We start from the raw sequence: 16,704 nt of genomic DNA on the forward strand, positions 1-16,704 counted from the left end.
ATGAAACTTACAACAGCGATAGTTGTAAATGTTCGAAAATTCAGCATATCGAAAATCTGATTCACCGATTTTCAAACATTAATGTCGAAAAAAAATTAGATAAAGTGTAATGCAGGGGGCAAGCCCCCCTGCACCTCCCATGTGGAGGGCTGTGCCCCCCACATCCCCCCTATTTTATTATTCTAACTCCGAGATCACACTACAGTGGGGAAAGGAACCATTTTCCGATCACCACTATAGTGCAATCTGCCCCAGTATGTCAAATGTGCAATGAGCGAATCTCACTGTGCATTCGCTCATTGCACATTTGAACCTTTTTCCATTCGGCGTTTGCAAACTTTGCAAACTGCCTTTCAGAAAATTGCTTTTTGCCCTTGTGCCATACACACATGTAAAGGTAAACCATCACCCCCACCAGGTTGGACAAAGAGAAGGTCATGGTCAGCTGCCTGTTAGGTACCAGGATCTGTCAAATCATGCACCCACTCAAGTCACTCAGCAACAATTACCTTTTTAACTGTGTCACAGTACATGTTGGACTGAATAACTTGAGAAGTACCAATCTGAACTATATGAAGAGAGACATGACAGAACTCTCAGGTTATGTGTCCCAGGCAGGTATGTCCCTAGCTCTAAGCAGCATGTTACTTTCACCTAGGATGATGCCACAATACAGATAAAAAATGATTGATTTCAATAATTGGCTTAGCTTCTGGTGTCATTCCAGGAGGATCCAGTATCTGACATCCTGGGAAGACATGGTTGACAGACCACGCTATTTTGTCAGAGATGTCCTTCACCTGTCTTCTCAAGGCTTTTGGATACTGGCAAAGATGCTCTAGGGCTTTTTTTAGGCAATGTACAAACAAAAACTTCCAGCATAAAGAAATCCACCAGAGACAAACTGAAGGTCCTGCTGCTTAATGCTAAGAGCCTAAACAGTAAACTGCAATCTCTGGAAACACTCCTCACCTTGAAAGATGCTGACATCTGTGCAGTCACTGAGACATGGTTCAAGTCCACAGAGAGCACCGTGGCTGTACAAGACTACAATGCCTTTCACATGCTCAGACCTCAAAACGAGCATGAAAGAACCACAGGTGAAGGTGTATCGATCTTCATTAAATCCAAATACACCTTGAGACTGGTAAAACAGTATGACTCTCTTGAGCTAATCCAGGTCCAAATAACTATAAGCAAAATACCCTACCACATCTTTGCTAGCAACAGGTCTCCCACAATGAACCAGGAGAAACACATCACCTACCTAGACTTGCTAGAGTTACTCATTATACAACCAAACACCTTGATCATGGGAGATTTCAACTATCCTTCCACCGACTGGGTGACTTACATAAGCACAAATATAATCAATCTGCAGTTCCTGGATTTTGTTAATTCAAATGCCCTGGAATAGTTGGCCTGCACCCCCACAAGGGGCTCAAATGTCCTAGACCTAGTGCTCACCAACATGGGGGGGGGGGGTCAGTGCACTACCACCTGTGTATGTTGCCCTCCCTGGTAAGGTCAAACTATAAATCGTTTGAAGTAAAGATCAGACCTGACACCTTCACAGGAGCAAAAAAAATGAAAAATTTCTCCAAAGCAAACTACAACCTACTAAGCGATGGTATAAAAAGTTTCAAAGCCCCTGCTAACACAGCCAACAGTGACTTCTATGCAGAAGAGTACACAAATGCCCTATATAGCCACTTAAACAAATGCATTGACTCAGCTGTACCTGACAGGATTAATACCAGGTCCTCCCAAAAAATAAGCCACCCTGGTGGACTGTAAGTGTAAATAAGCTATATAACAAAAGAAAGAAACTGATATCTAAGAATAAGAGGGAACTTACTCAACAGGGGAAGAAGAATATGCCCCACAGCTTGAAGAGGCAAATCTGATATCATGTAAAGTCCACTAGGGCTAGTTACAAGACTAAATTAGCATCCCGTTGCTAAAGACAACCATGAGGCATTCTTTAGCCATATTTGAAACCTAAAAGGGAATGTCCGGTTGTGCGTTGAACTTATAGTCATTGGTACCACTAACACTGAACCTGAGGAAATTGCCAACCTGCTAGCTGACAGATTTGGCAATAATTTCACCCCCATCCCCACCAGCCATACCTCAAATCATTCTTGAAACCAGTCATCTACTAAGTATCTTCAAAGAACAGGTCATACAAGCACTCTCCAAGGCCAAAAACATGGCCTCTATGGGACCAGATAATATGCCAGGTTGCTTACTAAACAATCTAAAACAAGACCTAGTGGAACCACTTGGCACTCTCTTTAACTAGAGCCTGAGCACTGGTTTTGTTCCGGCAGAGTGGAAAACAGCAACAGTAATCCCCTTGCACAAAGAAGATTCATCAACCGATTCAGGAAACTATCGACCCATAAACCTAACCAGTCTTATCTGCAAGACCATGGAAAGAAACATCAGGGGTCTTATCAATAAGAACACAGGTGACCTTTAAACTCTTGTTTTTGTCAAGGGTAGATCTTACTCATTAATCCTGGTGGACTTCTTTGAGAATGTAACCAAAGCCGTGGATGAGGGCAAAGCAGTACATACTTCCTATCTTGATTTAACCAAAGCTTTTGATACAATCCCCCACTCAGGGATCATTGAGAAACTCTCCCAGCAGGGGATTAACCCATACATCACTAAATGGGCAGCCAACTACTTCACTGACATAACACACACTGTCAAAATTTGGGATTCCACCTCTACCAGTAGACCATTTACCAGTGGGGTACCACAAGGATCTGTGCTGGGCCCTTTACTGTTTGGAATCTATTTATCTGAGGTCCAGGTGAAAGTAGATGGCTTGTGGCTGAAACAGTTTGCAGAGGACTGCAAACTGGGTGTAATCAGTGATCTCCCAACAATGTAAACATACTACAGAAGGGGCTGACACAGACAAATGATTGGTGCCAAAGTCACTAAAACTTAACACAAAAAAATGCTTCATTATCCCCTTTGGCAAAGAAGTAGCCCCTACTAATTATGATATAAATAGCACCCCTCTAAGTTCAAACCCAGTGATGCTAAACTTGGGAACACAATTTGATAGCAATCTAAACTTCAATCACCATGTGTCTATAGTGGCAAGGAAAGCCTTCTACATTGTGAGTCTCATAAATAAGGTATCGATTCAAGACTAAGGAGGTTATAACTCCGCTGTACTCAGCCCTTATCAGACAACTAATTAAGTACAGTGTTCCCTTTTGTATGTATCTCACCAGATACCTGCAGCAACTGGAGAGACCACAGAGGTTTCTAACCAAGAGAAATTAGGGCCTCCAAAATGTCACTTGCGTGAAAAGACTGAAAGCCTTGCCACTGTGCTCTGTATCATACAGGCTGCTGAGAGGCAAACTGTGCCTGGCCTACACAGCAGTCTCTGACCCTGGCGTTATGGAAATGCTGTACATCCGGAAATCAAATTTCAGGGATGTCAACCATCCATCCATCCATTCATACATACATAAATAGGAGAAACAGATATATCTCCAAGAGATTACTATTCCTCTGGAATAAGCTCCCACTTCACATGAAGCAGAGCTCCTCAATAACTCTATTTAAGCACAACCTTGACAATTGGATGGGTGACTGTAAATTCATCTTGGGGGGTGGCACATATTTTTCTCATCGACAGGAGTAGTCAGTGCTAATCATATAATTGATCTGCTAACAATGGCCATCTAACTGTGGTCAATTAGGGTACATGGGTTTTTACAAGGCTAGGCTTGTAAAGGCCCTAGGGCCATTACCCTAGTAACCTCCTATGAACCTACAAACATATAAACATAAATTCTTATATGGGGTTTTATGTAGTAGTTTATTTATTATTTATTTATTTTCTTTAACATTTGTTGACTGGGAAATTCTGACTAGGACAGAGCCTATTTTCAGCAGAGGCCCGGGGACAAATTCTCCAGATGCATGTCTTTGGAATGTGGGAGGAAACCACAGTACCCAGAGGAAACTCACATGAATGCAGGGAGAACATGCAGACTCCACACAGAAGACATCCTAGCCAAGAATTGAACCAGAGAACCTCTTGCTGTGAGGCAACAACATTGACCGCTGCACCACTGTGTTGCCCGGTAAAACTCAGATGCAGATAGAAAAGCCTATACTAAAATGAGAGGTATTCTGGTCTAAGCAAAGTCATATAGTGATAAGTGAATGGAGTTAACATAAACTTAAAATGTATTGCAGGTGGAAGAAATATGGCCCAGAATACCATTCACAGGGCTAGCTGAACTGGGACTCCCGAAGAACTGTGGCAGAACTCTTTACCTTATGATTTTTTTCAGCTGAGCATCAGCTGTCAGCAGCTCCTGTCCTCATTCACTGGGTCTACCAGACAGGCTTAGCCCCTCCTAGTGATTAACTCAAGTCCAGAGCTGTGAGGGGATCAACAAATCTGGTACAGTGTCATATGACTGTTGGGAAGTGTGCTCTAACCCTCTTCTACCTCATGGCAGCCTTGTAAGACCTACAATTGTTGCCTTTGGAATGCCTGCACACCCTCTTAACAAGATGGTATACCACTTGTAGAGTGGAGCCCATCCTTGTCTTAACACTACTACTGCAGTGAATATACGCCACCTTCCTCCAACATGAGCAAGCTGGTATTGGCTGCAGACTATCATCCTCCCCAATCTGTTCCCACCAGCACCCATGCCACTATTCAGATAAGGGTCTTCTCTGATGTAGTAAGGACTTGATCCCTCTGCACTATTGGATCGCATTAGCTTATGATTTCTTGAGAGAAATTTTATTCTGTATGGCATATCTAATTGCTGGTTGACTTTGCTTGTACCATACGAGAATGTGCTAGCAAGTGTAGGTGACCAAAAAGTACATCTTATGGCCAGTTCAGTTACAAACTTATCAAAAAAAAGATTGATCCATACATCCATACATCCATCCATTCATACATACATAAATAGGAGCAAATGCAGCAGTAATGTACATAGATGAAGTTTTAAATATTTTGCCTCAGTTGTTGTAGTGTGCAGAATATTATGAATACAATATCCTGTCCTATTTTTTATCATTTTCCCTTTTATCTTATTTGTATTTTATTAGAACTTTAATAAAAATGAATGCCCCATAACCTTCCTTAAACTGGAGCCAGCATCCCCATTGAATGCAAACACAAGTCATGTGCAGGAATTAATTTTCCTTGCATTTTATTTCCTGTATATATATTTTTAGATTTCTGTGTTCTGTCACTTACAGGACATTCCTTTTCTGTATCTGCTTCCACATGTGCTAAGTTGTCCCCCACATTTTCTTCTTTTTTTTCATAACTTTTGCTTGTCTTCTCCTTTCCTTTTTGCTGTAATAGTGCAGTAAGTCTCCCCTTCCAAACATAAGAAATGTTTGCAGAATTCTTGTTTTTGTTTCAAGAACTATCTGCTGTTTGTCTCTTCTTCCTATTGTGCTTGTGGCCTAGTCGGTTAATTCACTATTGCCTCATTCAAATCTTATATAATTCCTGCCATCTTTCTTTTATTTCTCCTGTTGTTATCTTCTTTTTTCTTCATTTTGTTGTCTGTCTCACTTTTTTTTTTTTTTGGTCAACAAAGATTTGCCCTCACCAGTTCACACTCAAGATTCCAGCATCACACAGGTCTGTTTCAGATTTTGCTTCTATGTCACTTTTATACTTCTTTTTCTTATCCCCTGGTACATACTAAGGTGGTAGGGCAGTTTAACCACTCTTAGTGAGAGCTACTTCTTTTTCTTATCCCCTGGTACATACTAAGGTGGTAGGGCAGTTTAACCACTCTTAGTGAGAGCTACTTCTTTTTCTTATCCCCTGGTACATATTAAGGTGGTAGGGCAGTGTAACCATTCCTAGTGAGAGCTGAAGGTAAAAAGACAACATTCCAGGCTTAGCAAAACCCTGTTATTGAGCTCTTGCAATGTTGTTAGAACCAGGCTTGAAGAGCAAAAAAAGGCAATCTTGAGATATCAGTAAAGATATACACACATAACAGCTCTTTGTAACTCTTTTAGACTTCTGTGAATACAGTCTGTTAAAGTGTTATCATAACACCTTTCTAGAGTTCCCAGGCTGTCATTTGAGAAGCCACAGCTCTACTGGTCCTTAATTGATTCCACAACATGCAAAGGATGGTCAGGACTAGAAAGGAAATATTATGTACAGAATATGTAATGCTTCTTTGCAACACTTTCAAAACAAACACCTTTTGCTAAACTGCAGCTCCAGTAGCTTCTTGGTACAGACCCTTACTCAGACTGTCATTGAAGCCGCTGCCTAAATGACAGATATTACTGCTTTATTACTCTCGGGCGATAATCATACCCCATAACAGTTACAAGTGAAGCACCCAGTCCCTTCACCTCCACCTCTGCTACAGCTTTGGTCAATCCATCCATTCTACCGCCCCTCCCACCCCAGTTTGGACTGCATTTCCTAGTCATACGGCCAGCAATTCTCTAAAAATACAGGCTGTTTAGTTAGTTAGCCTGTGTCAGATGTGATGCATTTATTCTGAATTCTCTGCTCAGCACATACATGTAGTGCAGTCCAGCATCTTACACAATCCAGCATGCATCAGGTGTAAATGTGCATCTGATAATTTCATTGTTTGTGATCTGAATGATGATGGCTGATATGAGAATGAACCAGAACAAGCAGCAAACAGCTGCACATATATTCATTCATGAAGCTGCTGTGCATGCCTGCCACTAGGACTTTAATACCCACAAATAATAATATAATAATAATTTCTGGTGTGCATAACTCTAACCTAGTCACACAATCAAAACAAATGACCCTTTGTGTATTTAATTAATAACGACTAAATAAATACATTCAGTAAGAGGCTATCGGCAGATGCCATTTGAAACACTAAAGGAAAATTAGAGGTTGAATTTGAGACAATATTTTAAATCTTGTCCTAGGTTCCAGTGTAGTTTTGGTGACTAGTTTAAACTGAAATCTACTCATAAATGCATCTACCCTTAATCTGGAAGATATCAACCTGATTTTGTTTTTCAGATTATCCATCCTTGACCCAAAACAAAACATGATGGTAGTATATTCTCTTTTTTCTTCAAGCTATCTTCTTTATCAAGAGATAATAGTGTTATATTTAATCCAAACATCCATTGGATTTCTACTAAATATTTTAAGTTTTCTGCAAGTAAATTTAACCACAATGGATATTTTATTTAGCTGTGAAATGTACTGTTTATTTACTAAATTTTCTAGTAACTGTATGGAATGCATATATGCCTGGAAAATGCTGTACATTTTTTTGTGATTTTTATTGTCTTTCCTTAGCTGTTTCTTACCATCACATCAGATATCATAGCTGATAATATTTTGGAGTTTAAGGAGCTAGAAAAGCAGAGAACCATTCATACCATGGTTTTCTATGACTGACATAAACTCTTCCTGGAAGAGGGAATAATCTCACTTTTTAATTATTATTATTGCTTATTTTATTTTAATTATTTTCGAGTATCCTTTAACTTTGCTAAGGAAACAGTCTGCAACCATTTTGTGATAGATGTGGTAGCATTGCTATGTTTAAATGAAATCCTGTTAAGATTTCACTTGGTTTATTTCACATAATTATGAACTCATTATTAGCTGTTACCAAGAAATTAAGTTAATTTTATGATACAGTGAACTACTTAGAAAAAACATTTTCTTACACTGTGAACCAAAGCCCCAAATTCATTTTATGTTTTGTACAGGGTATCTAGATTTGTTGTTTCTCTGAGAACCTGGGCAACAAGGCATTTACATCATGAAGATCAAAGACCAGACTCATTTCTTGAAAGATTTCGAGGGCCTGAGCTGAAGGAGGTGTCCAGCAGAGAAAGTAACAATCAATCTGGATTGGGTAACCCGGAAAGGTCAGGCAGAGCAAAAAGGTAAGCTAAGAATGATAAACAGCTCTGAATATTTTCTGGATTTGTAACAGACTCACAGGTTATTTGACTAATTTTATTATAGTGACTATTCTGTGTTAAAAACTGCAGTACATATAACACTAAGAGCCATGGGTGCATTTTTTTCCACTGCAGCTGTTTCAGACTTTTTACCAGTGTAAATATTGGTCGATAAGTGTGTATACCATTTAAGCCCATATGCAGTTGTAGTTATTGTACTATTCTTTGCCTTTTTGGACTAATACTCTGCTTTTTTAGGGTTATGCAATAACTTAAAATAATACATTTGTATCTAAATAGACACCTTATGACTGAAGCCTATCCCAGCCGGTAGAAGTCTTAATTCATGGAACCACTCACAAACACGTTACCAGTCACTGGACACAGACACACACTGTATTTATATAATTTAGATGACTGCCATTTCAACTTGCTGGCATGTTTTTGTGATCTGCAAAGTGTACTACATATGGCATCCAAACAGATTCAGACAAAAGGAAGGCATAAGTTCCTCACAGAAAGCACTTTAGATGAGAGCCAAATTGTGAACAAAGCTCCGTGGAGCAGAAATGCTACCTACTGCACCATTACAGAGACAGCAAACTATAAATCTGAAAGCAATGCAGTTAATAAAAAAAGAAAGGGTCTGCTTTGAAACATCAGTGACTAACTTTTGCCTAACTTGATGCCTGACTTACTGACCAGAGATTCTGCTCCTGCACCCCAGTCTATGTATACTCATTCCAAGGTTGCACGGATTGTAGAAAGGGAAGAAAATGTACTCCCTTTTCTCTGGTGCAACCTCAGAGATTGTACATTTAGAGAACAGGGATGTGAGACCAGAGACCCCACACCAGTGCATTGTTAACTAACTTATGATGTCATATATAATAGCAAATGGTTTCCTATTAAGTAAGCAAACGCTTAATATAGTGAACGCTGTTTAATTGACAGCCAAATGTTGAAATGGCAAAATCCCAAAGACACGGAACAGCGATTTTTTTCCAGGAAAAAAAATCACTGGGCCGTTTTTGGGACTTTGCTGTTTCCTCCACTGCAGTGCGATCTCGGAGTTAGTATATTTAAGTAAGGTGGGTGAGGGGGGCAGAAACCCCCAACTTATGTTGTGTTTGGGTTTTTTTTTTTTTTTTGCGGACCAGCAATTTTTTTCCCTGAAGAAAAAAATTGCTGTTCCGTTTGTTTGGAATTTTGTGTTTTCATTTTTTTGGGTCGATTATACAGCGTTCGCTATTTTAAACATTCACTGTTATAATATAGACCCATAGCAAACTACCCAGTGACAAGTCACCAGTAGTAGATCATGTTTAATAAGGGTTCCTCTGTAAGGTCAAGTAGACAAAAAAAGAAATGTAGTCTGAGGAAGATTCTAATCAAAGATCTCAGGTTAATGCATGCATATGTATTATTTTGGTTGGTCAATATAAGTCCAATAGGATGAGCTATTATTTAAATGGATTTAACTTACTTGAGGCTGCAGCATCGCAGTTAGTTATATTAGTTAAGGAATGCAGAGGGCTAAAAACTTCATTTAGCTACTGGTTCAATGCAGTAAGTTCATTTGGCCACATATTATATATACAGAGCTGTAAATTTATTAAGCAACATCCCAGGCTTTAAGGTTAGCTATGTAAACATCTGGTTGTTGGTAAGCTGAAACATGGTTCCACCACTCCAGTGACCAACTGGAGTGTGTTAAAATGGGCTCAGATAGAGGGGCCAGGAGAAGAACTGGATGGACTGGTAAATCAAGACATGGTCAGTACAGTATGCTGAAGCTGTCAGTCTGTAATAGCCAAATGAGACATGAGCCTTTTAAAAAAATAGCATAGTTTTGGTATATGTTGGTTGACCCTACTGGTGTGCCTGGATCAGAAGATAGCTTGATAGAGACAAACCAGTTTTGCACATGTTACTTAGGAAGCTTTCAGATGGATTAACCACCTCATTGAACAAAGTTAGTAGCAAAGTGATAGGATTTTGTTATAACCACTGCAAGAGGAAGTGCTGGGATGCAGAGTTGCCCTAATTGCTGACAGCATCTATGGAATGTTGACCTGAGGTTCTTATCAATGACAATACATGTGACAGATGCCAGGAGCTCTGACTGTTTGCAGTGTATTTGAGGAGGGAGAAACAGTGGACATCGGTCACTGACTAATAGGGGGAGGAAAGCATGACTGCTAACATGATGTGAGAAATGGAGTATAGGGTCTCTGAACACATGGGATAAATGTGATATAATGGACTCTTATAACTGCCAGACTGCTGAAGGTGTACTGTTGACTTTCAGACTTTCAGGATGTGGGCAAGATAAGTACATTGAATACTACTGGCACAAGAAGAGGGCTCACAGGTACCGTCAACTTTTTCCTGATTATTGGACATAGGGGTATGATGAATGACAGAGAGGAGGAGAACTCTGTTAACAGACAAGAGTGCAGAATGCCACTGAGACAGAAGGAGCACTCATAGACTCACAGGCAGCCTCAACTCTTTATGATGAAGGGACAAATGTGTGTAACGACTGACAGAAGTGAGGGGAAAATTGTTAACAGGCGGTGGAAGGCCTGTTTGTCAGGTATTTCTGGTACACATTAACTGACCCTCTGGTAACAGCAGGGATGCCTTTGAATTTTGAATGTCCTCTTGTGTTTGCATATTAGCAACACTCTTAATGTTGCAGCACTAGAGATGGATGTAATGAAAGTTCTCAGACTGCATGGCATCTACTGATATCCCTTATGAGTGGGGTGCACACAAGCTTAGCGTAAAGGATTAGTGCTAGTTGTATGGCATAAACTGCAGTCTGATGCCCCAGTATAGCACTGCTGTACTTGAACCTGGGAAGTAGATTACCGACATGGTCCAGTAAGTCCTTTTGAATTGCTGTGTGTTTTTAAGAAATAAATAATATTCCTGATGCTAACATAGCTAACTGTTTTCAGCTTTCTTTACAGGAAGTTTCCGTAAGGTTACACACTGAAGACTTGTTTATCTGGGGTCTTTCTGTTTGTTGCTGGCTTTGTCATTTTGCATGTGACATTTGTACCCTTTGTCTTGTTTGTTGTTTGGGATATTTTTGCAGTCACCCTAATGTTAAAGATATAGATTTTTCAGAGAATGGTTAAAGTACCCACTTATAGGTTCATAGGTTCATAGGTTCATACTAGGCTATCTGCCCAAGGGCATTTACAAGCCTAGCCCATAGTTTTGTGGCTTACGCCACCCCTTTAGTATGGGGAACTATACCCATTATTTTGCTGTGCCTCTGTCGAGCAGTGACACTGAGGTGATCCCTGGGGTATATCTGCGATCTCCCATCCATTGGTCAAGATTTTTCTTGAACAAGGCCAGCGAGGTGCTCTGCCTCACATATACCGGGATTTTGTTCCACAGCATAGGGAGTCTTTGGGTGATGAATCTATCCCTCCAACACGTCCTATTAATAGCCGTGTCCAGGTTTAAGTCTCCGCCCTTGTGGCTCTGATGGATCTAGATTTTTGAGGTGAAGCATATTCATCAAATCTGGGTTTGACATGGCCTTGTATGTTAGGCAAAGGTCACCTCTGAGCAAGCGGTGGCGACTGAGTAGAGCTGGAGTTCTTTCAGTCGGGCAGCATAGGACAGATGTTTGAGACCCTTTATCCTTTTGGTGAGGAACTTTTGTGGCCTCTCAAGCTGCTGCAAGTGTCGGGTCAGATACATTCGAATGGGGCATTATACTCAATCATTGGTCTGATGAGTGATGAGTACAGGGAGACTATGACCTCCCTTGATCTAGACGAGAATCCCTTCATGATAAGGTGGGCAATGTAGAAGGTCTTCCTAACTAATTTGGCTACATGGGTGTCGAATGACAGACTACTATCAACCTGTGTCCCTAGGTCCCTGATAACTTCTTCTGTGCTCAGTGGATTGCCACCTATTTGGTAGCTAGGGGTAACCTTGTTTTTCCCGAAGGGTATGACTATGCATTTTTTGGCATTTAACTTTAGGCCATGGCTCTGGCACCAGTTATCCGTTTCTGTGAGACCCTTCTGTAGGATATCTGTGTCAGATGTGTTTTCTACTATGGCGCCCAGTTTGCAGTCATCTGCAAACTTTGTCAGCCATAACCCTCCTGTGTTTGCTTGTACTTCAGAAAAGTAGATGCCAAACAAGAGTGGGCCCAGGACTGAGCCCTGTGGTACACCACTTGTGACAGGCTTTGAGTCTGACATGGCGCCAGCAACTCTGACCCTGTGGGTTCTGTCACTCAGCCAGTTTGCAACCCATCTTGTGATGTATGGGTTAACATTTAAGCTGATGAGTTTTCAATGATACCCGAGTGGGGTATTGTATCGAAGGCCTTCGCCAGATCTAGGTAGGCTGTATGGACTGCCTTTCCCTCATCAATGGCTTTGGTGACTGTTTCGAAAAAGTCAACCAAGTTTAGAAGGCATGATCTGCCTTTGACAAAGCCAAACTGGGATGGATCAAAAGTCTGCAAATTCCCTATGTCTTTATTTATGAGGTCCATTATGATCCTCTCCATGGCTTTGCAGATAAGGCTTGTCAAGCTAATGGGCCGGTAATTTCCAGGGTCGGTGGAGGCACCGCCTTTATGAAGTGGGACCACAGTTGCAGTGCGCCACTCCCTGGGCACGTATCCAGAGGTAAGACTATGATTAAACAGCTGTCCTAGCTGTGGGTTTAATTCATCGTTTAGTTCGTGGAGCACACAGCCGGGGACACCATCAGGTCCCATGGATGCTGTGTTTTTTGCTTTGGCGAGAGCAGTTTTCACTTGGGTGTTGGAGATGTTTGGGGGACTGCAATCGCTTGGTATAGATATCTCTCCTTTTGGGGGGAGGGGGAGTTTGCACTGAACCTGTCAGCCAGTATGTTGGCAATGTCTGTAGGATCAGTAATCTTCACATTATTTTGAACTAGTTCTGAACATATCTGGGAGTTTCCTCCCAGGTTTCTAACATAGCTAAAGAAGGCCTTATGATTGTCTTTTGAGTCTTTAGCTATTTTTCTCTCAAAATTTGCTTTGGATGATTTTATGAGGGCTCTTAGTTTTTTACTTATAGTGATCAAGGGTGTCTTACCTTTTAAGGATTTTGCTCTATCTTGTAGTAGCTTCCTCCTTTTGTTGTAGAGTTTGTTTATGGCTGGGGTCCACCAGACTGGACGCTTGCCTTTGGTACAAAGAGTCTTTGTTTTGCTTGGGATTGCCTTATCCATGCAGTCCTGCAGGTGCTGGTAGAAGGCATTTGTAAGTGATTCAGCGGCTTGAATACTGTTTTCCGCCGGCTCGGGGCCTTAAAGGAGACCACACTAGTCTTTAGAAGTGTGAAGTCGGCTTTCGAGAAGTTCTTTACTGTGGTCTTTTTTATTTCAGGTGGGGGTGGGATGAGGACCTCCAGCGAGATTAGTTTGTGATCTGATCTCACCAGTGAGGGGTATACTTCGGTGTTGAACATAGTGCTCCCATGTTCGTGATGATGAGATCAAGTATGTTTTCTCCTCTTGTGGGGATGGTGACTAGCTGTTCCATGGCATTTGAGTTTATGAATTCCAGGAACTTTTGGGCTAGGGTGTTTGGGCTTGAGTAGTGTACCCAGTCTATATTAGGGTAATTGAAGTCACCTAGTATGATGGTGTTTGGTGATACATTTATCCCCTCTAGTGTTTTCAGGAAAGCCATGTGAGGTTCCAGAGTTTGTGAGGGTGGCCTGTAACATGCTACAATTTGCAGAGCAGTCTTGCCTATGGTTAATTGCACCTGGATGGTCTCCGATGCATCGTGCGTTGCCACCAGTCTTGAGGTGTGGGTGTCCTTGATGAATATGGATACCCCCCCTCCTTTCTTGGTATTGTCCAGATTTTGGGGCCGGAACGCATGATATGAGGTATAACGTGATTGTGCTGGGGTGCTCTCAGGAGCCTTGAACCAGGTTTCTGTCACCACACAGACATCGATGTTCTCCATACTGAGAAGGGCCTCGAGTGCGTGCATTTTGAGATTAAGACTTCTGGCATTGAGCAGCATTACCCTTAGTTTGTTTCCTTTTTTGTGTTCTAGGGTGGTAGGTTTAGAATTTGAGCCTTGCCTAAAAAAGGCACTATGGGGGTGGCAAGAGCCTTTGCCAATATCCGGAATCCCAGGGGTGACAGGTGCAAGCCGTCCCTTGCGAAGCAGCGTGGCTTGTCCAGCATGTCATCCCAGGCAGACAGACATTTGATCCCCTTTGAATGACACCAGATTTTAAGCCAATTGTTAAAGCTGATCATCTTATCTCTGTATTGTGGCATCATTCTTGGTGAAGGTAGGATACTGCTCAAGGTCAGGGTCATACCTGCCTGGGCTACATAATCAGAGAGCTCTTCAATGTCTCTTTTCATGTAGTCCAAGGAGGTACGTCTCAGGTCGTTTACACCAGCGTGGACAATGACTGAGTCGTATTTGTACCTGCTGTTAAGCAACCTTGAGTGCTTGCGTTATGTGGCGGATTCTAGCGCCCGACAGGCAGCTTACTGTGACCCTTTCCTTACTCAGTCTGGTGAGTGGGACGTCAGTGTGTCTGACTATGGAGTCACCAATGACTAGTGTGTCTGGCATTGTGTTTGGCCTTAAGGGCTGTGACTGTTTGACACTCTGACTGTGAGGTCTATGTGTTTCAGGTGTTGTGTTCTGAGGTGGTGGTTGTTTGGGTGTCTGCTTTGGTGGCCTCTGCTGTTTTGGTAGATTTTTGATCAGAGCCTCCGAGTATGTCTTTGTGTGTTTATGTGTATGATTTGAGGTTGTGATGGTACTATGTGAGACTGGGTCTATAGTGTGTGTGGTAACCTTTTCCTCCTGACTGGTCTTGCCAGTCCTATGTTGAGAGAGCTCAGCCTCCAGTTTGGCCGTATAGTTGCATCTCTCGCATGTATTTGTGTTTTGTGGGAGGAGGAGAGGGTTGTCTGTGTACATGAGGCAATTGTAACATTGCCTCAATATTCCCAGGTTCACCAGCTGAGTAGGAGAGGACACTAGCAACTGATCCCTCGACATGCTAGAAGGACTAGACAAAAAAAACTTTAAACTAGATTCCGTGGGACGTGGGTGACCGAGAAATGGGGGTTTTCCTTTTTTGGGGTGCTGTCTATAAGTGTGCCGTATCAAGGTAATAAGTACTGTAGGATCAAGTGCTAGGTTAAACAGATAGAGAATAGTCTACTTGGAGTCAAGTAGAGATGATCTTTTTAGTTATAGGATACGCTGATTAGATCAGTAGTATAGTTTGAGGAAGGTAGTTTTAAGGGAAAATTTGAAGAGTGGACTTTAGGTAGCCCGAACAGTTTAATCCTGCTTAACCGGCGCTGCCCTAGTGTGCAACAGTGGCAACTCCGCTTAAATCGCTTAACGCGTATAGCTGCTTTATACCAGGGGGCTGGAAAAAGCTGGAAACTGGCCCAAAACGACCAATAAACTCCTAGTTTCTGGCTGAAACCTCACAAATCTGGACCAAAGGCAGCTCAATGCTTCCCACTCTCACCGGTAAGCAAGGCAACTTCCCTCTCCCCAAATAAGGCAAGGAAACAGTACTCAGGAACCACAAACAAAGCCCAGGAATCAGCAACTCTGAAGCTGGACAATCTAACTCAGTAAAGTAGGAAAAACAAGAGAATATATTTTTTTCTTTTTTTTTTTTTCTTTTTAGAGACAGGCAGAAACAATTTACAGCAACACTTATAAATGCTATTAACCAGCTATTACAGCTAACACAGAGGAAATGCTACAATACAGATAACAAGTAACAAACGACGATTACAAGTGCAGATTTAAGTTAAATGCAATAAAAAACAGTTGCAAAGTAACAGAACAGCAGGCGAAATGCAGTCGCTAATTTTTCAGAAGTGTAAGGCAACAGAAAAAATACTTATTATCCAGAAAAGTCGCTTTTTCTGCTCTCTGTAGCTCGTATAACTCTGCTGGCCCACGTGGAGTCTGTGCTGAGTAGGTACAAGCTAGAAAACGCGCGTATAGCGCGTTTTATACCAGGGGGCTGGAAAAAGCTGGAAACTGGCCCAAAACGACCAATAAACTCCTAGTTTCTGGCTGAAATCTCACAAATCTGGACCAAAGGCAGCTCAATGCTTCCCACTCTCACCGGTAAGCAAGGCAACTTCCATAAAAAGGGTGAAACATGCTTTATCTAGCACTTCTGGGGCTTGGCATTAAAAGCCTGAATGCATCACTAAAGATTCAAAACAAAAATAAAAATTCTGTGAGCATTTAGAAACCTTAGAATTGGAGCACTTGGATGTCCTTAAGGTGTCATTTGTATATATCCCAAGGGCATCCTTCAAAGGAGGTTTAATGTATTACATAGTGAAAACTCTGGTTTATCTGGGAGTTTTTCTGTTTGTTCATGGCTTTGTGGCTTTTCTGTTTAACCTTTTTATCCTTTATTTTGTTTAATGCTGGCGTATAGTATTGTGGCTTAACTTTGACTTGAAATATTGATAATAATAGAAAGTGGACTGTTTGCCTAACAAAAATTCTAAAGCAATAATATATATTGGTGTAGCCATTCAGACCTACTTCTGTGCCATTGCAAAGAGTTCCTTAGTAGGTTGCAGTGTTCCACATGGTCCTGATGCAAGACATTGACAACAGCTATAGTAATCTTCCTCTCTCTGAGACGTCTGCTTTGCACTAATAATAACACACTGCACTGTTACTGGTGTGAT

At 41.5% G+C, this 16,704-nt stretch overlaps 1 protein-coding gene across 1 annotated transcript in view; it reads left to right on the forward strand.

Annotated features, from left to right (window-relative positions):
- CNGA3 (cyclic nucleotide gated channel subunit alpha 3) overlaps positions 1 to 16,704 on the forward strand; it is a 570,358-nt gene that overhangs the window by 161,780 nt on the left and 391,874 nt on the right. Inside the window, exon 3 of the mRNA XM_044072170.1 lies at positions 7,762 to 7,941. Within this exon, the coding sequence (XP_043928105.1) occupies positions 7,762 to 7,941 (180 nt within the window). The remainder of the gene's footprint in view (positions 1 to 7,761; positions 7,942 to 16,704) is intronic.

This window comes from Protopterus annectens, chromosome 5.part0 (assembly GCF_019279795.1).
Source record: "Protopterus annectens isolate FY-2018-M chromosome 5.part0, PAN1.0, whole genome shotgun sequence".
Lineage (NCBI taxonomy): Eukaryota > Metazoa > Chordata > Ceratodontiformes > Protopteridae > Protopterus > Protopterus annectens.